This window comes from Protopterus annectens, chromosome 5.part0 (assembly GCF_019279795.1).
Source record: "Protopterus annectens isolate FY-2018-M chromosome 5.part0, PAN1.0, whole genome shotgun sequence".
NCBI classification, from domain to species: domain Eukaryota; kingdom Metazoa; phylum Chordata; order Ceratodontiformes; family Protopteridae; genus Protopterus; species Protopterus annectens.
Genome location: NC_056735.1, coordinates 1461671097 through 1461695333, shown reverse-complemented (window position 1 = coordinate 1461695333; position 24237 = coordinate 1461671097). Strand labels below are relative to the sequence as shown.

The 24237-nt window shown below is 42.3% G+C and overlaps 1 protein-coding gene across 10 annotated transcripts in view; it reads left to right on the top strand.

Annotated features, from left to right (window-relative positions):
* DOCK9 (dedicator of cytokinesis 9) overlaps positions 1-24237 on the top strand; it is a 2508686-nt gene that overhangs the window by 2128815 nt on the left and 355634 nt on the right. For all 10 annotated transcript variants that reach the window (XM_044071294.1, XM_044071300.1, XM_044071298.1 and 7 more), the window contains exon 44: positions 1032-1089. In XM_044071294.1, the coding sequence (XP_043927229.1) occupies positions 1032-1089 (58 nt within the window). The remainder of the gene's footprint in view (positions 1-1031; positions 1090-24237) is intronic.

The following is a 24237-nucleotide window of genomic DNA, read 5'->3' as shown; positions in this document are numbered from 1 at the left end:
CAGAATGTCTGTTACTACAGTCTTGTTCTGTAGAGTACACTGGTGGTGAATAGTACAGGAAGTGTTTCACCTCTAAGATTTAAATGAACTTGTTTTACCCAGCGTCATTAATGTGACATTAAAGGAATTAGGAAATTGGTTTATTTATCTACCTTCCCTTTTGCTTTTCTTGACATTTATATATTCAGAATTGCTTTGAGTAAATGAGGGCTTCAGGGATATTCTTGAACCTGCAAGGACTGAGTGCTTTCCTTAAGCAATTGTTACTGTTTTCCACATTGTACAGCATTGCAAGACATCAGAACATGCCTCTCAATCTCTTAAGCCAAGAAATATAGACAAAGCTTGAGTAATGGGGGACAAAGGCCCAAAAACAGGGACTGATTTTAAATATTGCTTTTATAAGCTTAGAAAGTTGTTTGAATAACAGGGTTTCTGTTAGTATGCATATTCTGAAGGCTATGAAGTCTGAAACTCAAATGTATGTCATAGTGACTTCAGTCCTGATTTGCCTAAAAGCCACATATTGTATGAGGAACAGACCAAAATTCTGATGCAAAAATTTGGATAATCTATGAAATTCCAGACAGTTGAGAGGTATGCATTAGAAATTGTACTCCATGAGGTTCATGAGAAGAATCAGTGGGGAAGCTTGTCATATATTATATACAAATTTTTAGTGAGACTGGGGGGAGCAGCGCATGCTGATAATGACTATGATCATTTACATATGTGCTGGCATGATTATAGTATAACATAAAATGTCAAAATGTAGCAGAATGTTGGTTGTGCAGTTAAAGAACTGTTAACTGGTATGGAAAGTGTTAAGAATTGTTTTCTATAACCTGTAATGCAGAGCATTGCATTTAACTGCCATGGTGCTACTGTGGTCCTCTGGACAAGTTAATATTACATTTCCTTTTGAGAAGTGCTCACTCACACTAAAGGAACATGGCAGTCATATAAATGTGAAGTAGTAATGCACTAGGATAAGTGTGGCTCTTTATTCTCTCTGTTGTTGTTCTTTACAGGCAGCGATGTGTTATGTCCATGTAGCAGCACTTGTGGCAGAATATCTAAAGAGGAAAGGTAAGAGCATGCCATTCCCATCTTCTTCATAATTTTCATTAAAGTTCATCTCAGATACAGTTCATTTTACCAGACAGTCTTAAACTGAACTCTTCCAACCATCAGGTAACTCTCACCCTAAAGGCACTGCTTTTTTTACTAGGCAACTTATACAGCTGCTTTACAGTTATAAACATTGAAGCTTGTGTTGGAATGGGTTTGCTTTTCTTTCCACATTTCTTTTCCATCACTCACTATATGCACATCCTTATAAACTGAATCAATTAAATAAGGTTTTGTTATGGTTTACGTTCTCCATCGATTTGACTAATGTCTTCAGTACAGTCTAGGAATAACCATCTCTGAGATCATACAGTATCAGGGAAAGGATATATTCCCCAACACTGAGAATAGTACGGCCTCATATACCTGCTGACCATCTGCACAGTCATCCAAATTTTGTCACCTAAACAGATGTCAACCGAAAACCTTTCGATTAAATCTGTGGCTTACATGTTTGTATATGTATGTATGTATGTATGTATGTGTGTGTGTGTGTGTGTATATATATATATATATATATATATATATATATATATATATATATATATATATATGCACATCCATGCACTATATATATATATATATATATATATATATATACACATACACTATGTGTGTGTGTATATATATATATATATATATATATATATATACACACACACACACACACACACACACACATATATATATATATATATATATATATATATATATATATATATATACACATTTGTATATCTAAAACTGAAAATCAAGATGGTGTTGCGAAAAGGTGACTGCAGCACCTATTTTGCCATCTATGCTACTGCCTGGTAGGGTTGGGAGAGTGGCCTAATGGTTAAGGTGTTTGCCTTACAAACACAAGGTGCAGGGTTTGAGTCTCACAAGGGATAATTGGCTAGGCTTACAATGACTCGCAAGAACAGTTAGCGTAGTAATTACCTATGACTCCTATGACTATGACTCCTGCATGCTCAGTGAACATGTGCTGTTCATACCTTTCATACAAGCCATTAAATCTGACTCCTGAGGGAGCACCACCAGTTGTTGCTTGTGCTGTGGGGCTGTTGTTTATAATCCTAATGGAGTAATATCTAGGACCAACTAGTTGGCAACCTAGGAACAGTTGGTGCCTTTGTAACTAGTGTTTTCCTGTAGTGATGCATGGTTAGGAAATTTAAAATCCATACCTTATCCTTTTCTACTCATTTTTGTTATGCAGATGTTTTCACAGAATGCTTAACTGTAACCAGGATCTGTCTATAATGGAAAGGATGTTTTTTTTCTTCTAGTTGGACAGCTGAAATGTTGGTGTTATGCTCTTGCTTAAGTACAGTTTACTGTCGGGCTGACAGTTACTATTCAGAAATTACAGTCACGGTCTTTCCTAGTAGAGTTCTCTCTCTCACTTTCTCCAGCTCTGTAATTATACACAGGGCAGATTCTTCCTAAGAGTAGGCACTAATCCTTCAGTGAACTGTTTGATCCAGATGACCATTTTATGCTGTAGGACTTTTCACTTTTTGTTATTATTTATCTTCTTATTTATTTTTTAAGAATTTAAAGTAAGATGGCAGTCACATCCATATCAGTACCTTTGGTTGCATCCATCTGATAATTTCCCATCGTTTCCTCAGGAAGCAGTGCTTTGTATACTTTAAGGACATAATCCAGACTGAATTGATTCTGCTTGTTGACTGTCTGGGTATAATGGCTCAAAAACCTTGTTCAAATCTTCATGGTTCTTTGTCTACAATGTTTCAAGATGTGACTAGTTTGGGTCCATTGATCCCAGCTCTACAGTAAAATGTATCTGTGTCCTTGTAGTGAGGGCATTTTTCCTAGCTTTTCAGAAGCTTTAAAACTGTAAGGTGTGCCATCCATAAGCCAGACAGTTTGTCACAAAGAACAACATGCCTTTTATTTATTATAGCAAAAATAGGAGGAGATTCACTTCTCTTTATTTGGATAGGAGAGGCATATGGAATTAGACAGTGTGCTAAGTTAAAGGTGAATATACTTCCAAATCACACAACTTGTTTATAGTCCTGCTATGCAGGAGCACCTGAGAGATCCATGAATGGGAACTAAAGAATGAAGGTCCTTTTTAGCATTTTCATCTCCTTGGAGCTTCAGTTTTAGATATGTTTGTTATAGTGGAAGATGTAGTGCTTCTCGGTTCTGTCCTGTACCAAATTGTGTCTTTTTCTCTCTTTTCTAAAAAGATGTTCATCATTCCCACTGTTTCAGTGGCATTATGAGTTATCTGCCAAGGTAGCAAAGTACTTGAGCAGCTTTCAAAAGCTCAGACCCCCCCACCCTCTCTTTCTCTCTCTCTCTCTCTGTCTTCCTGTGACAGCTGATTAGATGTGGCCTCAGCAAGAGAAAGAGAGAGTGTTACTCAAAATTCTACACCACATGGCATCAGTGATCCTCATGATAACATTAGCCAGATTACACATGAGAAAAATTCAGTGGTAGTGAAAGAATTGTTGGACCCAGCACCTTCATCCATTGAATTTCCAGGTGCCAGTACTGAGATTTGTGAAGCAGGAATAGCAGTGGTGGAGGAATCAACCATTTTTGAATCCAGGACTCTTCAGATTTTATGTGGGGAACATTGTCTATGAGAATTCAAGTGTAAGGCTTGCGGAGTCCTCAGGACATGCCAAAATACATAAATATAAAAAAGATGTTTGCAGTGATTCATGCAGGCCTTAAAAGTTCTTCACCTTTAATGGACTCTGGGTCCTCTTTTAGTGGTCGCAGACAACATTACTGTGGCATGGTACCTGAGCAAGCAACGGAGTACAAGGTCATACCCTCTTTTGCCAGTTAGCAGTGGTGACCTAGGAACTGATTGTGCAGCATTCTCTGACTCTGCAGGCCCTGTACATTCCATCAGAGCAAAACACATTGGGAGACAGACTAAGCATTTCCTAGACAGACCCTGTAGAGGTCTTTCACAACTTGATCCAGATGTGGGGAACATGTCAAGCTGACCTGTTCACCTCCTTTCAAAACTGACAACTGAAAAAATCCTATTTAAGACTTCCTTGCAGCCATGCTTGGAATGAAGAAGAGCCATCATTCCCATGGTTGGGATTGTTCCTGTATGCATTTATACCCTTGAATTGATTCTCAAGGTACTTCTAAAGATTCAGAAAGAAACACCAGAGATAATTTTAGTAAACCCCTTTTGACCCATGCAAAATTGGATTTCCTTTATAATGGAATAAGAAAAGGGCAATTACCACAAGCCTCTTCACAGACTGAATCTTCTCACACAGCATCAATGGTGAATGGTATACACCAGCTTTGAGCAATTCCAACTGAGTCTGTTTTGATGCCTTTCAGGTACTTATTTCATGAGGACGTGCAGCAGGTCTTTTAGGCAAGAAAAATGCAACTAGAAAATGTTACATTTACAAGTGGAAGAGGTTTTTCTAGGTGATACCTAGCCAATAATAGAGGTCCCAAAAGGGTTTCAACCCCTATGGTTTGGAATATTTGTATGAGCTACTTCGAGGTAATTTATCATATGTTTCTACCAAAGTGCATCTTGTGGTCATCTCAGCTTGTCTGACTGTGGATCTCCCTCTTTTGCTTCTTTTTGTGGTCAAACAGTTTATGAAAGGAGTGTTGCATGTGAGAACCCCTCTAAAGCAACGTCCACCTCTCTGAAATCTCAGCTTTGTTCTTGAAAACTGACCTGCCTCCTAGGATGGTTTATGGTTTATTACTTGGGAGACTGGTTTACTCATTGCTGTGACATCTGTAAGGTGAGTCTCTGGGCTATAAGCTCTCATGGTGGGCCAAACATGTATGATTTTTCACAAGGACAGAGTTAGTGTTAAATACTAATCCATCATTCATGCCTAAAGTCACTTCTGAATTTCCCCTGATTCAAGCCATCCATCTCACAGTTTTCTGTCCTGATCCAAAAAAGAAGGGAGAAAAATATTCTACATACCTTGGATGTACACAGGCAACTCGGGTACTATCTTGACAGAACAAAGCCCTTTAGGAATGTTGAGCAGTCTCCTATACAGGGGCTAAGAAAGGTCAACCTGTCTCTAAGCAAACTGTTGTATGATAATTGACCTCTGCAATTGTTTTCTATTACTCCCACCATGGTATATTTCTTCCAAGCAAGGTTAAGGCTCACTCAACTAGGGCCTTATCCTCTTCAGAGGCATATTGTAATAGGACTCTAGAAGCATTCTAGAGGTGGCAACCTGATCTTCTGTTCATACCTTCACAAAACATTACAAATTGGATTCTTTTTCAAGGTCCAGAGCAGGCTTTGCTAGGACCATTCTCTGGGGGCTCCTGGATCCTTATTCTTCCACATTCCAGGTAGGGTAAACTTTGGGAATCTATCCAAAATGCCAGTGAGGCAGTGGAAATGATGAACATAGTACGGTTGTGTACGTCCTAATTGTCTGTAACTTTAAAAGTTTGAATTCTTCACTGATTTAGTGGAAGCACTCAGCTGCCATCCCCCAGATTGTATATAGTTGAGGTGATTTTCAACATCTTAGATTCAGTTGTTTGATTTGGATTTTATATGGTATTGTGATTGGCTGCATATTTACTCTTCTAGATAATTTTAGGCTACTATTACTTTCCTCTCCTCCTTTCTGGAAAAAAAAAAGTGCCTGAACACTCACCTCTTGTGTAGGCTTCCTTGTCAGGATATGCTCAGCCAATCAGCTGAAAGAGAGAGGGAGGGAACTCTGAGCTTTGGAAAGCTGGCCAGTAGTAGTTTACCTTACCAGATAACCCAAATGCCACTGAGGCAGTGAGGAATTCGAGCATGTACTGTTATAGGTAAAGTGGGCCAGGGTGGTGAAGCGGTTAGCGTTGTCGCCTCAGAGCAAGAGGTTTTCCGGTTCGATTCTTGGCTGGAGCGCCTTCTGTGCGGATTCTGCATGTCCTTCTCATGGTCGAGTGAATTAAAAGACATGCAGGTAGGTGCGAGCGTGTGTGGGTGTGCCTTCTTTGAAGGTTGGGCTGGCAACTCAACAATGTAAAAATTCACTGCCGGTCATTAGCGGACCGAAGTTCAACTGTGGCGACCCCTAACTGGGAAAAGCCGAAAGACCTTTACTGTTATAGGTAACGTGAGCTTGCATAACTCTACTTTACTCTCTGATTTTCCTGTTCAGCAGCGAGTTCTGCTTGAGTTTCTCCGTAGTGTTTTTTTTTTTTTTTTGGTGAGCTTTTCTAAATTTTTGGCTTTTCTCCTACCCTTTTGTCTTCTCTTTATCTGTCTAATCCTCACAGTCTGTCGGGCTTTTTTTTAGTTTAAAATAAAAAAAAAAGTTTCTCTTTCCTCTTTGGCACTTTTTCTCTTCTTCTGCTTTGGCTTTCCTTTTCTCTCCCTATGGCTGATCAGAAGCCTTTGGGGTTCAAGAAGTGCACTTCCTGTGGGCAGAACATTCTTTTATCTGATGCCAACAGGGAGTGCATCTATTGTTTGGGGCCTCTCCACTTGGCTTCCTCCTTCTGCCACCTCAGGGGCTTCTTCCTCATCAGCGGCTCAACCCCTGGCTAAGAAGCCCCAAAATATCTAGGAGTCTAGGAGACTTATGCCCTTGCATTCCTCCTCAGAAACTTCATGGAAGAAGGCAAAGTCTTCAGAGCCAGCACGCTTGGCTCTGTGCTCTCTCATCTCCTCCTCCCCATTCCTGCTCAGAGGCTACGGGGCTGAGTGGTGTTCTGCCGGCATCAGCTCCAGCTGTGTCAGAGCCTGGGTTTTCTCTGCCGGTACCTCCTGGAAGATCTCAGCTCCATTCCCTGTGGAGATCTTACCATCCTTCCTCCTCAGCTTTGTCTAGGTCTTCCCGGAGCCTGTCCTATAGGGATGTGGGTAAACTTATGAGGCAGTTTCTCAAGACACAGATCCAGATGGGGCTTCTCTCCACCCCGTCTGCATCTGGTTCCATGAGGGTCTCCCCATTCCAGCCAGTAGCTCCTTCTCTGATTTGCCCTTCAGTTTCAGAGTTGTCTGTTCTGTTGGGTCCTGGTGCCAGGGTGTCCGAGCCAGTAGAAACTTCTTCTTTGCCTCCGGCACTCTCCTTGATTTGTTCAGCTTCTGCTGCTTTGGTTCTGATTATGTCTCAGACACATAACGTCGAGGTCAGTTCCAGAGGGTCGACTTCTACTCTGAAGGTCTCTTGCCTCTGGGCCTTGGCCTTTCACATTACGGCTCCGACTCCCCCTTCACAGTGGGAGGCCCATTCATTCCACGAGGTGTCTGCTCCAGTGACTTCAGCCCTGGCGGCACAGTTCCAGGTTTTTTGGAGTCCTTCCGCAACTGAGATGATGGAGAGAGTTCTCTCTGTTCCTAAGAGACCCTAGACGCCTACCACAACAGAACCTCTCCAGTCCCACTCTGGAACTGTGCCCAAGACCTCTGCACTACCACATGGACAGCCAGTCCCAGAAAGCCTCCACCTTATTCCCTTATTGGGTCTCCAAGCTTCTTCCAACACCTCCCCAGGTGCACATCCCCCAAGGAGAGGTCCCTAGGAAGAGAGAGTGTAAAAGGAGGCATGTGGATTCCCTACAGAATCCCTCAGCATGGATACCAACTTCAACGAAGGTGAAGGATCTCCAAAATCTTCACCCAAAGAGGTCTCCTTCAGAGACATCCTTGAAATCCTTTGCCAGAAGGGTGGGTGGTCCTCCCAAAACCCTTTCCCAGAGGAGTTTGTGGTGTTGGAATCTTTCGAGGCCGGTCAGTCTACCACCTGTCCATCCCCCCCCGCCTGACCCTCTGATACAGCTGGTGTCATTGAGGGCTTGGAAGGAACTAGATACAGTAGAACCTATCCCCAAGCATACTGATAACATTTTGAGTGCACAAGTTGACAAACAGTTTTGGTCTAAAGGAATCACGATAGATGCCTTGGTTGTGGCGGCAGTCACCAAGAAAGTGCTCCCTCAGGAGAGCTCTCCTGTCCATCCCCTGATTAGAGAATACTGGGCTCTGGACAGATTTGATAAAATGGTCTATACCTACCTTTGCCCTTCAGACATTGACCTACCTCTCCCACTTTACCCGGCTACAAAGGGACTTAATTAAGGAACTTTCTAACTCAGTCCTGGAGTACATACCTTCTGAGGAGCAGGAGTCTTTTTCCTGTAGGTGGGCCACCCTACATTCCCTAGCTAATGTGTCCATGAGGCTTATTTCTCACACTGTAGAGGGTACCTCTAGGGAGCTGGTTCAGGCATTGCTATTAGGTGTTATGCCTGGATGACATTGTGCAATTTAGCAGAGCCTTGCAAACAGTCCTTCGTTAATGCCCCCTTTGATGGCTCCACCTTGTTCAGGCCTACGGTACACGACACCTTCACCCACAGTGGGAAAATTGGTAAGACCCCTACTGTCTTTATCCATTTTTCTACTGCACAATGGACCTTTACTGGGAACCAGCTTGGCAGTAATTAAACTTGGTTTTGGAAGTCGCAGGGCCCTTTCCAGGGCACTGAGGGATACTCCCCCCCCCCCCCCGGGGGAGCGGGGTTGGGGGTTTAGTCAGAATGGTAGACGCCGCCCACATGGCCAAGGGGTTCTGCAAAATCAAGGATCGCGGGAACCTCCCCCAGACAAACCTTTCTAGTGGTTCTGAAAGGTTGCCTGACTGCTCTCTGGAAGCAGTCGGGGGACAAATATTCTTGCACCCAAGAAGCCTGGGAGGCCATCACACATGACAAATGGGCCTTAAGGATTGTATCCAAAGGATACTCCATTCCCTTTTCTGACATTCCTGCACAAAGGTTTTGTCTCCCTGACGTTCCACCCAGTCAGAGGGAGGATGTGGCCCAAGAAATAAGAAAGTTACTTCACAAATGTCAGTCAAGAGGTGCCCCCCCCCCCATTCAAGTTGGATTGGGCATTTACTCCAGATTCTTTTTAGTACCCAAAAAGACAGGGGACCTGTGGCCAATTTTGGATGTCGCATACCTGAGCAAGTCGGTTAAACACACCAATTTCAGGATGGTCACGATTCAGTCCATCTTACCCCTCCTAAAGATGGGCAATTGGATGTGCTCTATAGACCTCAAGGATGAGTACTACCATATCAAGATGGACAAATGTTCCAGGCCTTTTCTACATTTCAGGCTGGGAACCAGTCACTACCAGTTTCAAAACTTCCGTTTGGTCTCACTACTGCCCCTAGGGTGTTCATCAAATGTCTAGTAGTAGTTACAGCTCATCTCTGACTACAAGGGTATCAGATATTTCCATATCTGGACAACTGGCTCCTGACTGCTTCAACCAGGCATTTTCTCCTTCATGCCCGGGATTACTTCCTCAACCTAGCTTCCAACCTGCACATCACTATAAACTAGCAAAAGTATCATCTGGATCCTGTTCAGACAGTAGACTTATAGGGGCATGTCTAGACACAGTGGTGGCTCAAGTTTATCTTACTCCGGACAGGGTACTAAATCTAAGGTCTCATGTCAACCAGGTCTTATCTGCTCCAACACCCCCAGCTTCTCTGATTCTGTGAGTTTTGGGCTCCATTGCACCAACCAGAATTCTTCTCCTAATAGCACAATTTCATATGCTTGTTCTGCAGTGGACCGTAGCAGTCCATTGGTCTCTTGTCAGACATCTGTTGAACCTTGCCATAAAACTATCTCGTGTATGCAGGGATTCTCTTCTTTGGTGGATCCAGTCACCAGAGGTGACTCTAGGATGACCATTTGTTCTCCCCCCCCCCAGCTACCACGTTGACCATGGAACCTGTCAGTTTGGGTGAAGGGGGGCATTGTGTGGGTCAGACAGTCCAAGGCACGTGGATGCTCCAAGAGACCTAGTTGCATTTCAGTGTCCTCGAGATGAGAGCGGTCATTTTGGTGTTACAAAAACTAGACAGTGCTCTCTCTCAGGGGACTATTGCGATCCATACACCATCTCAGTGGTTTGTTACTTCAACAAGCAGGGAGGGACCAGGCCTTACCCCTTTTGTCGAGAAGTGATGAAGGTTTGGCAGTGGGTGATTTCTTCCAACCACTTTCTCCACATTCTGGAGGAGTCCAAACATTCTAGCTGACAGATTCAGCAGAGTTCAGCTAATGTCTCAAGAGTGGTCCCTGAATCCATCTGTAGTAATGGCAATATTCCAGAAATGGGCTTATCCTTGCTGTGACCTCTTTGCATCCCACCTCAACAACAAACGCAGCAAATATTTTACCTTGATCCTTCCTCAGGGATAGTCCCCCTGGCACAGTCTGGTTCATGCTTGGCCCCCCAGTCTGCTATATGCCTTTCCCCCTCTCCGCTTGATTCCCAAGTTTCTTAAGAAAGTTTTCAGTTTGTGAAGCAAAGTGTGATCCTCATTACTCCCTTTTCGCCTCGACAAACCTGGTTCATTTTTCTTTGGTCTCATCTGGTTTGCCCCTGATGAGTTTGGATCCAAGTCCGGATCTATTGTCTCACCTGTTGGAACATTCACATCCCAATATTCAGGCTCAAAAGTTAACTGCATGGTTTCTCCACTTCCATTGATGGCTAGGTCTCCCAGACTGTCTTCTCCAGTCCAACATATTTTGATTTCATCACATAGGGCCTCCACTCACAAGATTTACAAAATTAAGTGGAAAAGATTTTCCCTTTGGGTGGAGCAGAGTCAGATAGATGCTTTTACAGCACCAGTTTCAGTTTTCCTAGACTTTCTAGCTTTTCTTTTCAAGGAGGGTGCTAGTCACTGTACAGTCAAGGTACAGCTTGCTGACATTTCTAACTTCCACTTTGATATCGATTCAGCATTTTTGGCTTCTTCTAAGTTATGTAAGGCTTTTCTTAGGGGCACCTTTTTGCTACAACTTCCAGCCAAGGACCCTACGCCACCTTGGGATCTTCCTATGATTTTGCAAGCTTTGGTCTATCCTCCATTTGAACCTTCAGCCACTCTGTCTCAAATTCCTTTCTTGGAAAACTCTGACACACATGCTCTTAAATGTCTGATATTCATATATATATATATATATATATATATATATATATATATATATATATATATACACACACACACACACACTTGGGAAAGACTGACAGGCTTACCTGCTGTGTTTCTTTGGCCATATTACAAGGTAAAGGCTCTTACCAGACAAGTACCACAATACCCTTCAAAAGGTGTGTTCAGTTACATTCGATAAAATAGATATTGAAGTAAATGGTATCATGTATATCAAGCAGTAAGGCTTTTCGGCATGGCCTTGATGTTATCACAGTAAGCATAAACACTCTCAAGTTATTAAAAATATTCACTAAATAACCAGCCACAATGAGAGGTAGTAAAACATTTGATGATAGATAAAAGGATTTAAAACATGTAAATATTAAGTAACTGATTCCAGTAAACAACCAAGTTTCACACACAGGAAATATGAAAACAATACTGTAGGATAGATTTCACATTGATTTTAGAAAACCTCTAACTAGCTGTAGTTCCCTGAGTACCAGAAGATTAACTGTACATGTCTAATCTGAATAACTCTGCAAGGCAAGCTTATCCTCTTCTGCAAGGCAAGATGAGGAGTTTTGTCCACACTCCTGGCTGTTGTCTGTCCTCAGCTACTGGAACTACTGCTCTGGAAACAACTGGACTACTGCTAAACAGCTCTGGAAAACAACTAAATGATAACTGAACTACTACACAGTTACTCAATTACTGAACTTTAACTGACACAGAACCTAATTTTATGGCAGATTTGTAAAAGTAGCAGGAAGCTGCTATGAGAATTCTCTCTCATATCAGACATTTTTAAAGAAACAAACAGCTGCAGTGAAGATTCTGTTTTCCCAGCTCTGGCACTCAATGACATCGCATCTAGGTCAGCTGACTCTGGCATAACTTTCATTTAGAATTCTCTTTAAAAAACATGTACATTTGGTCAGCCAGAAGAACACTGTCTGGTATTCAAACATCTTGCATAAATCAGAATGATACTCAAAAGATATAAACTTGTTTACAAAATTATAGCTAGTCATGCTGGCATATGTAACACAAGGTAATTTACAATTATTTACAAAACTTCAGCCAGTCATGCTAGCACAGATAACAGTATCCAATATCCTCACATTTCTCCCCACTTCGAAGACTCAAGCTAGATTTTCAAGTGACCCTGGAAAATCGTTGCTTGAGAAAAATGGGGATGTCTGGAAACACATCAACCTATACCCTGTCTTGAGAATCCATCTACATTAGCATTACTAAAATCTGGACTGGCTAACACAGGGGGTCCTCCCAAAGCCCCTTTAAGCTTTTGGAAAGCCTTATCGCAGGCTGGGGTTCACACTATCTTATCTGGCTTGCTGTCCCTTGTCACATCTGTGAGAGGAGCAGCTGTTGTGCTATAATTGGACACAAATTTACTATAGTACTCTGCTGCCCTAGGAATGCTCTCACCTGCTCTTTGGTAACAGGGTCAGGTCACACCTGAATAGCCTCCAAGGTTCTGGTCTAATCTTACCACTCCCTTAATCTGTGTCCTAGGTAGGAGACCTCTGCCATACCCACCTGACACTAGGCTTAATGGTCAACCCTACCCTTTTTAATGTACCCTAGACCTCCCTGAAATGTTGAAGGTGCTCTTGCCAGAAATGTCTGTAAATGGCAGTGTCATCCAAATAAGCGAGAGCATAGTCTTCAGCTCCTACTAAGATATGATCTGCTAACCTCTGGAAGGTTGCTGGGGCATTATTAATCCCAAAAGGCATCCTTGTAAACTTATATAATCCAAAAGGTGTTACAAAAGCTGACCTCTCTCTAGCAATGGGACTCAAGGGCACCTGCCAGTATCCCTTGGTCAGATCAGTGGTGGTCAGATGCTTAGCCCCACCCAGCTGTTCTAAAGCTTCATCTGTTCTAGTCATGGGGTACACATCTGACTCTGTGTAACTGTTTAACTTTCTGTAGTCTATACAAAATCTTACCCTACCATCTTTCTTCGGTACCAACACTTCTGGGGAAGCCCATGGACTGCTGAATTCCTGGATTACCCCCATCTCCAACATAGCCTTACCTCCTCCTTCAAAGCCAGTTGAAGTCACTCATCATCCTATAAGGAGCTTGCTTAATAGGCCTTTGGAGTCCTGTATCCACATGGTGCTGCACTAGGTGGGTGTATCCAGGTTTCCCAGTGGACATGCCCCCAAACTCCTGTAACACTGTATTTCTTTAACCTGAATAGGGGATATCCGCTGAGATATTGCCACCTCTCCCAAGAAGTGTCAGTCCGAGCCTTACAGAGAAGATCAATCACCAGATCCCCCTCAGACTCCTCCAGCCATCCACTGCAAATACTCAGCACCAGGGCCTTCCTATCATGATATGGTTTCATTATGTTTACATGCTACAACGTATATCCCTGCCTACCTTTTGGCACTGCTCACAGGTCCTGCATTACCCTGTCACATCCTTTGCAATCCCAGGCCAATAAAAGTTTTGCATAATTTGTCTCTTAGTACGCTTTATGCCAGTATGTCCTGCAAAAGGAATGTTATGGGCTATGGCTAGGAGTGCCAGACAGTAGGCTCTGGGCACTCCCAACTGCTGTATTACCTCACCCTCTAGCCCTCCCTCAGGGGTCCACTCTCTCTACAATGACCCTTTGATCCAATATACAGACTCCCTTTTTCCTTGAGCATCATAGGTTCATAGGTGTGTACTAGGCTAATGGCCCTGGAGCCTTTACATGCCTAGCTCATAGAATTACCCTGGCATCATGCCACCCGACCTTAGTTCCTAGGCCCTGTATTGAGTAGAGCCACTGGAGTGATCCCGGGGTGAATTTTCTATTTCCCATCTACTCATCAAGATTTCTCTTGAAGAGGACCAGTGAGGTGCTCTGTTTGACATGTATGGGAATTCTATTCCATAGCATGGGCAGTCTCTGGATTATGAACCTTTCCTTCCAGCATGTTCTGTTTATTGTGGTAATGAGGTTGAGGTCTCTGGAGCATGTGGTGCAGAGGGATTGGGGTTTCTTTAAATGTAGCATTTCTGACAGAGCTGGGTCAGGCATGGCTTTGTAAGTCAAGCAGAGATTGCCTCAAAGTACGTGATATGAGACAGAGAATAGTTGGAGTTTTTTGAGTCTGTCCATATAGGACGAGTGTTTAAGGCATAGGATCCTCTTTGTGAGGTATTTTTGCAGCCTCTCCAGTTGTTGCAGGTGACTAGTGAGGTATATGCCAAAAGGAGCATTGTACTCGATGATTGGCCTAATGAGGGAAGACTAGAGGGAGACTATTACCTCTTTCTTCCTGGATGCAAAACCCTTAGTAATGAGATGTGCCACATAGAAGGATTTTTTGACCACGGTGGCAATGTGGTGGTCAAAAGAGTGGTTGCTGTCAACCTGTGTTCCCAGATCTCTGATAACACCTTCTGTGTTCACTGGACTACCATCAATGTGGTAATTGGTTCTGACACCAGTCGTTGGTTTCAGTGAGACCTTTCTGTAGGATGTCAACATCACTTGGGGAGTTAATAATAGCTTCCAACTACCAGTCATCTGTGAACTTTGTCAGCCAGAGTCCCTTCATGTTGGCCTGGACTTCAGAGAAGAAGATACCAAACAGGAGAGGACCCAGGACCGAACCCTAGGGACTCCACTCGTGACTGGTTGTCAGTCTGACTTGGAGTCAGCTACTTTCACACTGTGAGTTCTGTCTGTGAGCCAGTTTGCAACCGACCTAGTGATGTAGGGGTTGATGCCTAGCTTAGTGAGTTTTTCTATGATTTCTGAGTGGGGAATGGAATCAGAGGCCTTGGCCAGATCAAGATAGGCTGTATGAACCACCTTGCCTTCATTCACAGCTCTGGTGACTGACTCAAAGAAGTTGACCAGGTTGAGCAGGCATGATCTACCCTTCACAAAACCAGACTGCGTGGGATCCAGAGTTTGGAGATTCTGTATATCCTTGTTTATTAGGTCCATGATGATGCATTCCATAGCTTTGCGTACCAGACTTCCCAGACTAATGGAGTGATGGTTCCTAGGGTCTGTAGTCACCCCTCCTTTGTGGAGAGGGATGACTGTAGCAGTGCGCCATTCAGTAGGGACAAAGCCTGATGAGAGTCTGTGATTGAACAGGGCACACAGGTGAGGTGCCAGTTCACTTTGTAGTTTACGTAGAACACAGCCAGGGATATTGTCATGTTCCATAGAAGATGCATTCCTGGTCTTGTACAATGCTGTTTTAACCTGTGCAGCAGTAATACTAGGTGCCTGACAATCTACTGGTATTGTGATTGGTCCTTTGGATTGGGGGGGGGGGTAAAGTTGGTAGTGTATCTGTTGGCCAGTATATTGGCAATATCTGTTGGCTCGGTATAGGAGGTACCATTGTACAGTAACTCAGAGCAAATATGGGTATTGCCATGGAGATTCTTTACATAACTGTAGAAGGCCTTGTGGTTGTCTTTACTATCTGCTGCAATTCTGTTTTCATAGCTAGCTTTAGAGGATTTGATGAGGGATCTCAACTTTTTGTTGAAGCTAATAAGGAAGTTTTTCCACTCTTGGGACTCACCTTATTTCACATCAGTTTCCTCTTTCTGTTGTAGAGTTTGTTTATGGCAGAGGACCACCAGATTGGCTTCCTTTTTCTTGGGAGGAGAGTGTCTTGGTTCTATTGGGTATAGCGAGATCCATGCATTTGTGTACGTGTTCGTACAGTGCATTGGTGTATGATTCGGAGGTCATGCAACTGTTCTCCATTTGCATAGTTGCCGTGAAGTTAGCCACCTCTGTTTTTTAGGAGTCCAAAATTATCTATGGAGAGGTTTTTCATGGTGGTTACCTTTGCTGTGTGTGTGTGTGTGTGTGTGTGTGTGTGTGTGTGTGTGTGTGTGTGTGTGTGTGTAGGAGTTGATTATTGGTGTAGAGCAGTGGTCACCCATGTTAGTAATGACCAGGTCAAGGATGTTGCTACCTCTAGTGGGGGTAAGAACGAGCTGGTCCAGGGCATTGGAATTAATTAATTCCAGGAAATGTTGGGCAAGTGTATTGGTACATAAGTAGTTTTCCCAGTTAATGGAGCGGTACTTGAAGTCGCCCAGTAAAAAAGTGTTAGGTTGGACCCTAATATTCTCCAAGGTGCTTAGGAACGTGGAGTGTGAGTTTTGGGACATGGTTGGTGACCTATAGCAGGCTACAACCTTAATCGCTGTCTTACCCAATGTTAGCTGCACCTGAAGTATCTCTGATGCGTTATGTTGGGCTACCAGTCTGGAGGTGTGCGCATCCTTTATGAATATGGAAACACCACCATCTTTGGAGCTTCAGTCCAAGTTCTGAGGCTGAATGGTGTGGAATGCATTATATTATGTACTAGCAGGGGTGCTTTCTGCTGCCTTGAACCAGGTCTGTGTTACAGTACAAACATTGATATTCTCCATTTTAAGGAGTGCTTTGAGCAAGTGCATTTTGAGATTGAGTTCTTGCGTTGAACAGCATGACCCTCAGATTGCATTTGTTTGTAGCTGTTATGGTGGTAATTTGGCGCTTGGAACACTGCCTAAAAAAAGCACTATAGGGGTGGCAAGAGCCTTGGCTAGTATTTGGAAGCCCAGGGTGACAGATGCAGGCTATCTCTGGCAAAGCATTCGAGATCTGTCAATCATGTCATCCCAGTCAGACAGATACTGGATCCCCTTAGAATGACATCAGAAACTTAGCTGGTTGTTGAAATCAGTCATTTTCTGCTTGCACTGTGGTATAATTCTGGGTGATGGTAGGATGCTGCTCAGGGCTAGTGTCATACCCACCTGGGCTACTTAATCCGAGAGTGCCTCCATGCCTCTTTTCATGTAGTCCACGGAGGTATGTCTCAGGTTATTCACACCCACATGCACAATGACAGAGTCATATTTGTACCTGTTGTTGAGGGACCTGAGTGGGTGCGATTATGTGGAGGATCCTGGCACTTGACAGGCAGCTGACTGTTACTTTCTCCTTATTTAACCTAGTGATTGAGACATCAGTGTTCCTCACTATCGAGTCACCTGTGACTAGTGTGTTGGGCATGATGTTTTGCCTTGGGGGCTTTGGTTGAATGGCAAACTATTTGGGAGAGTTATGTGTCTCGTGATTAGTGTTGTGTTGTGGTGGTTGAGTGCGTTTCTACCTTGGAGGTCTCTGCTGTTTGGGTAGATTTTTATTGAGAGCCTCCACGAAGGTGGGTGTGTGGTTTGTGTTTTTATGTGAAGGCAGTGCTGGTGTGTGTGTTCTAGAGGGCTGTGTGTTCCATGTGGTGTGGTGCAAGTGCTGACCTTCTCCTCTTGACCAGCTATTCCAGTCTTGGCTGGAGTGTGTGTGGCTTCCAGTTGGATATATAAGTGCATTTCTCGCAAGTCTGAGTGTTGGGAGGTAAGAGGAGAGTTTTGTCTGTCTACATGAGGCAGTTACTGCATTGCATTAGGATGCCCAAGTTCACCAGGTTAATAGGAGAAAGCACAGGGAACTGACCTTTAGACATGCCTGGCGTGGGGTGGGCATTAATAATAAGTACTGGAGCTGTTTCCTTGTAGAACGATTAGTGCTGGTAGCACTTTTGTGTGGTACAATAATTGCTACAAGACGTCTGGTAAAGTGCTAGACTAATAAGCTAGTAAAAGTGCAGGAAAGGAGAGAACTAGCAGAGTTAAGGGAAAAATTGAAGAGCAGACTTTTTGGCACCACTCAGAAGCTTACAAACAGTCCTGGGTACAGCATATCTGGACTACACTAGTTACAGGAAAGGCACAAAACAAGTGCAAATGCGGGCTTTTAAACCAGAAAGTTGAAAGAGATGGAAAAAACTGCCCAAATAAACAATAAATAGCTACCTGTCTCAAGCCTTGTAAAGCAGGATCTGAAAGTTGAGTCTGTCTCAACTTTGTCTTTGTAACCTCTCCCAACTTCCCTTCCACAGGAAGCCTAGTACTTTGACAGCGGTGCCTCACTGTCAGCCTGGCTACTACCACTCACCTCTGTCCTTGCAGTCACTATGTCCACAGGAACACCAGTATCAACCAGTAGCTGTGGTTCACCTTCAGGCTCCCTGTTGCAAGATTGCTCCCTCCCTGAAGTAACCACATGACCATCCCCAGCTTCAAGCACAGGATCTGTCTGGGTCTCCCCCAGGCTACCAGACCTACATGCCTGGTTAAAAGCTTGACTGTGTTGCACTCAAGGTACTACATTATCAGAATCATTCCCTATTAAAACATCTGCAGGGATATCCTCAAACACACCTAATTGCTTGTTCCTTTTTCCACCCTCCCAGTCAAGATGAACCCTGGCCATATTTTGAATGTGGTCCCACTCAAACTATAGGTGAAATAAAATTAACTAAATTAAAGTCCTTACTTTCAGGGCTTTGAAAATCTCTCATTTCTTTTCCTGATCTATTAAGATTACAGTAAGCATATGAATTTTATTATCTCCACTTGACTTACTTTTGCCTCTATCAGAAAATAAAAAACACTCCAAACAACCTGTTGTAGAGTATGTAGCTTTATTATCCTTGCCTTCTATAACAAATTCCAAGTTTTGTCAGTTAAAGGACTGATTTTTCCCTTGGGTGTGTAGTAGTTAAACTCCAAACACAGTACCACAGTAATCTCGCACTTTTACTTTACAAACAAGACTTTACTCCGAACACACTACCACAGTACTCCCGTACTTCTACTTTACAAACAAGACTTTACTCTGAACACACTACCACAGTACTCCCATACTTCTACTTTACAAACAAGACTTTACTCTGAACACATTACCACAGTACTCCCATACTTCTACTTTACAAACAAGACTTTACTCTGAACACACTACCACAGTACTCCCTTACTTCTACTTTACAAACAAGACTTTACTGCAGTAATCTCCTCTTCTCAGTTCTAGGCCTAGAAGAACTTTGAGAATCACTCCCAGTCTAATACGTTTATCCCCTTACTCATGCTGAATTTAAAACACATTTATTCAGAGAAGCTCAGTACAAATACTTCACAGCAAGTAGCATTACTTAATCCCCATTTCCTCCTACAATGCTATTTGTAATTATAGATTGCAGAGCCATTGTCTTTACTGTCCCAGGTTCATAACTGTAGGGGTTTGATTTGCAGACAGTATAAATAATTGCAGATTAATAGAGATTACTAGCCCTTAATTCTTTTGTCAGCCTTTGTTTTGCATGACTATTTTCCATTGTTGTAATAGTTCATTCTTAGCTTTATTTAAGTAACACTATTCCATACCTGAAAGGCACAATATGCCTTATTCTATAGATGATGCCATTTTTGTCACTGTATAATATGGATTGCTTTGTAGCCAGCTGTGATTCATAGGTGTTTACTAGGCTAACAACCACAAGGGCCTTTTTAAGCCTAGCCATGCATCCCAAATCTCTGACAGTTCTGATACCCTTGTTAAGTGTATGCAGGGGTTTGGGAGATGAATGATCTGGAAGCAAGGGCCTGGGAGGTGAACCATTTACAGGTTGTCTGTATCCATTAGAGACATAGGTGCCAAACCAGGGATGATGGCATAGATGGGTAAAGTGCTGACTTCAGACAAGGTGACCAGAGTTTTTTTTTACTTTATTGTTGGACATGTAATACAGATTTTCAGCAATACCATCTGAAGAAGACATACGGGCATTTTTGTGTGTCAATGTTCATTCCACATTCGCCTACCTTATTCAAGCGTTTGTCATGAAAGGTGACCAGAGTTTAACTAGTGGCTCACCTGCTTAATGAAGCTGACAGGAAGACAGGCAGGCCCATTTTTGGGCAGAAGGAGGGGCAGAGTTAGGTGCACACACTACCACTTCCTTTGGTGTAGGGGTAGCAACACCAGAGCGGCAACCTGGTGTTAGACATTAGTCTCATCAGGCCACAGTTAGGTGATAGACTTCAGAGCTGGTGTACAGACAAATACCCTTGCAAAATGCAGGTTATTGTTGGCCATTGCGTTAACAAGATTTATTCCTTCTCCCACCCAGGAGGTGAGGTGAGGTAAGGTAATTCAAAAAAATTATGTTATTTCCTGGATACTGGCAAGAACATAAAAAGCACCCTCATGGCCGAATGATGCCCCAAATGGCTGCTGCTTTGATGCTAGGTGGAATCCCCAGAGAGAAGGAATAAATGGACACTGTCCATTTGAGGGTAGGCTTGGTGGTTGGCAGATTTAGGGGTAAAAATAACATGGAAAAAAATAGTCTGACGTAACTTTCTACTGCATTTTTCTGTGCATTTACCCATATTCCTTGTAAAGAGGACTTCTGCAACAGTTTGTTTTGTTTTCACTGTCGTGGGCTGGTCCTGAAGGTAGTCCATTTGGATCGGTGCTATACTCTGGTAAACAAATTCAGTAAATAAATAAATAAATAATCTCTCTGAACCCAACTAAACATTACCATTTGTGGCATCGCCTAAACTCCTATCACATCTGTGCTTTTGCTTTATTGTCTGTCACAACTGCTGCCTTTCTGACCTGGCATTATCTGTAGGTCAAATATGAATAGCCATGATAACAATTGTATGTAGATATTATTGTTTATTATTAGCAGATGTGGAGATTTCCCTGCTAGTACTTGACAGCTTCACAAATCACTGGTTTCCACTAGAAGGTCCTTAAGTTACTACTGTAAGAAGGACCACTCCCTTGAAATCCTCATATACTTCATGCCACTCCTCATATACTGAACCAGGAAGATTTGGACTCCTAATCCTCAACATCTCATACATACAGCAGGAGAAGCTTTTCTGTAGTTAGGAGCTGGTCATACCTCACTGAACTATCTGGTAGGTGTTCTCATGACATCCTTACTACACAACTGGGTTTCCAGGGTCTCTCTAGCTGCATTCGTAACTGTCTAATTCAACTTTCCAGCAAGTGGTGATCATTTTGATAACCTTGTTTGTTCTTGACCGATACATGCCGAACATAGGTCTGATGGCATAAATACAAAATATATTACCACCCTTTATCCCAAGGTGCTCTGGTACCAAGTGCGCCATGAATTTTCTTGTGATTGAACATGTTCGTTATAGACATTTAATGAGTAGCACAGAAGTCCCATAATAGTTCATCACTTAGGTTCAATTCGGGTAAGTCCCTTCTCCCATTCAGGCCCTTTCAAGAATCTCCATCATTCCCCACTTGAGTGTTAGTCTATCAGTAAAACTATAAAAGCTACAACGTCTTTAGGTGGTACTTTGTTGGGCACTGTAGAATAGTGTGTGTATGTTGTACCTTTAAGAAACATTTCGAAGGATGGCACTTTCATATAAATAGCAAGCACATGCTAGCTTCAGTTCCATTTTGAGAGTGCAGCCAGAGAGTGAGCATGTATGAGTATAATAGCTAGTTTGTTTGTAAGTTTATCTAAGTTAAAGTTATTAAGTCTCAATCCTGATGTGTTTGTACATAATAAACCTGCTTGAACAGAACCCATGAATGCTCATCTGTTTTATCCTGACTGGACAAGTGACATGGTCTCAGAACTGGGATTCCAGAGACTGCTTTTCAGAGCTTTGAGGTGCAGAGTTTACAGTGAAGGGTAAACTAAGAAAACCAAGCATAAAAAAGAGCCAGAAATCAACAAAAGGTAATGAAAACTTGCACAAATGATTTATTTATTAAAAAAGATAAAACGGGGCATTACAAGGGCACAAACCATATTATTAAATAAGCGAAAGGCACAAAACATTTATTAATTAAACAGAATGTTTAAAATTAAGATATCTGATAAAATGATCATTAGAAAAGCACATAAAGGGTCAGAAATTACCTCAGAATTGTAAAACGGGCATGTTTCGAGTAAAACGTGCACACAAAAAGTACAATGGGCATGAAAAAGATTAAATGAGCAAAACAAATATAATAAAGGGCAAAAAGGGCACATTAAGCATAAATAAAGCAAGGCGGGTGCATGTTTTTTGGCAAAATACTGTGTTTTGCCATAAACTACTATTTTGCATTAATTGAAACTATTCAGGGCATAACTAGAGTTATTCGAAGTATCTCAAAGTGTGTAAAAGTGCTTACTGTGTTTTGCCATAAACTACTATTTTGCATTAATTGAAACTATTCAGGGCATAACTAGAGTTATTCGAAGTATCTCAAAGTGTGTAAAAGTGCTTACAGTGTGTGCTTATTACTGTGCATTTATTCTGAAGAGTTTGTGTGCAAAGTGCAACTGTTTCATAAAGTGCAGTCAAAATACAGCAATTTTGAAAAGTTTCTTGTGCTGGGTGTGTCTGTTCACAAAGTGCCGCCATTAGAGTGTTTCTTGCACTATAGAGTTATTTAGAAAAGTACAGCCATTTTGGGAAAGTTTCAGTGTGCTGTGTACTGTTTAGTCACAAAGTGCAATTACTTTGAAATGTTTCTTACTCTGAGCTTCTTCTGCCCAGTTTATTCGCACAGTGCAGTCATTTTGAATTGTTTCTTACACCTATAAGAGGTGATTTCTTAAAGTATATGGATTTCAAGAGTATTCTTGTGCCTGAGAGACCTATTTCGCAAAGTTCAGTTATTCAGAGGCTTGTTATGCTATTGGGCATAGTTACAATTACTGGCATAAATTTCTGGCATATGTATATGCGTGTGTTCGTGCATACTTGCAAAAGCCTTCACTGGTATGCATTAATACGGCAGACTGATTTCGCAAGCCATTACTACTTGTATTTGATTAGAATATTGCAGAGAATTGGAGAATATTTTAGCAAGTACACAATATTTTATACAAGCAGCTTATTCTGACAAAGGTGCATTCATTTTGCCAAACTTAGTTGGGTCAGAGGCCATTGAAAGAGAACGTTCAATTGTGTATGCACCAACAGTATATGAGGGAGAATGTGAAAACCGTCATACTGTTATATAGGCTGAATTAAGGGAAGACCCAGAGCAAATTCAGGGAAATGTGTAATCCCCAGACAAATGTTACATTAGAGAGGCATTTGTTTTATACAAGAGATCAAAAGCAAGGGGAAACTTTTGCAGCTGATATTACTGACCTGAGAAACAAAGCTAAGGAGTGTAGGTTTGGTGACTTAAAAGATGAGTTAATAAAGGACAGGCTTATGTGTGGTATTAATAGTGCTGCAGTGAGAAAGATTTTGCTTCGTGACAGTGATTTAATGCTGGCCAAAGCTATTGACATTTGTTAAATCCATGAAGTTACAGAAAGGCACATAAGTATGCTTGGAAGCAATAAGAGCATAGTTTTAGCAGGCTCCAGAGCAAATGTAGACAGCATGCAACACATGGCTAGTAGAAGTAGGCCTAAGTACGTGGCACCGGCCACTCCTGCAAGCTCCCCAGGTAAAACCCGTAGTTTTCTAGCAGGTTCTAAGAAAAGGACATGCTCAGTGAAGTACAAGGGTGAGTCAGCAAAACCCAAATCAAGCTTTTTTTGTTAACTGTCGCAATTTTGGTGCCAATCATGAGTCTAAAGGAGAAAAGTGTTTAGCATTTCGTCACCAATGCCACAAGTGTAAAAATGGAACCATTTTAAAAGGTTTTGCAAATCAAGTAAACCTCACACAGTTATAAAGAAAGGTCACTCAAAAAGAAAGTTGATCATATGGAGAGCTGCAATTCTGCTTTCTAGGTAGATGGTGTGTCAGTGATTGGTGAGAAGGTTGATGCAGTGAATTTGTGGGCAAAGAATGAAGTGTTTTGTACTGTCCAGCTTAATGGTGAATCCACTGAGCTCAAAGTAAACACTGGTTCAAAGTGTAATGTTATGTCAGGAGACACTTTTACTAAGCTGAGAGATGGTGAGCAACTTAATGTGGCCAGTTGTGCGAAACTTGTTGGTTATGGAGGTGAATAAATTCAAACCGAAGGCTCAGTAGTGCTTTCATGTTATTTGGCTAAGAAGTGTTACAACTTGTTATTCTATGTAGTCCGAAGACCTGTGCAGTCATTATTGGAACTCAGAGACAGTTTGAGAATGAATCTGCTTTCCTTTACCAAAGAAGTTCATCATATAAACACATCTCCTAGTTCCAGTTTTACTGAACCTATTTTCTCAGAGTCTGCTGATGTTTTCGATGACAACTTGGGCAAACTTCCAGT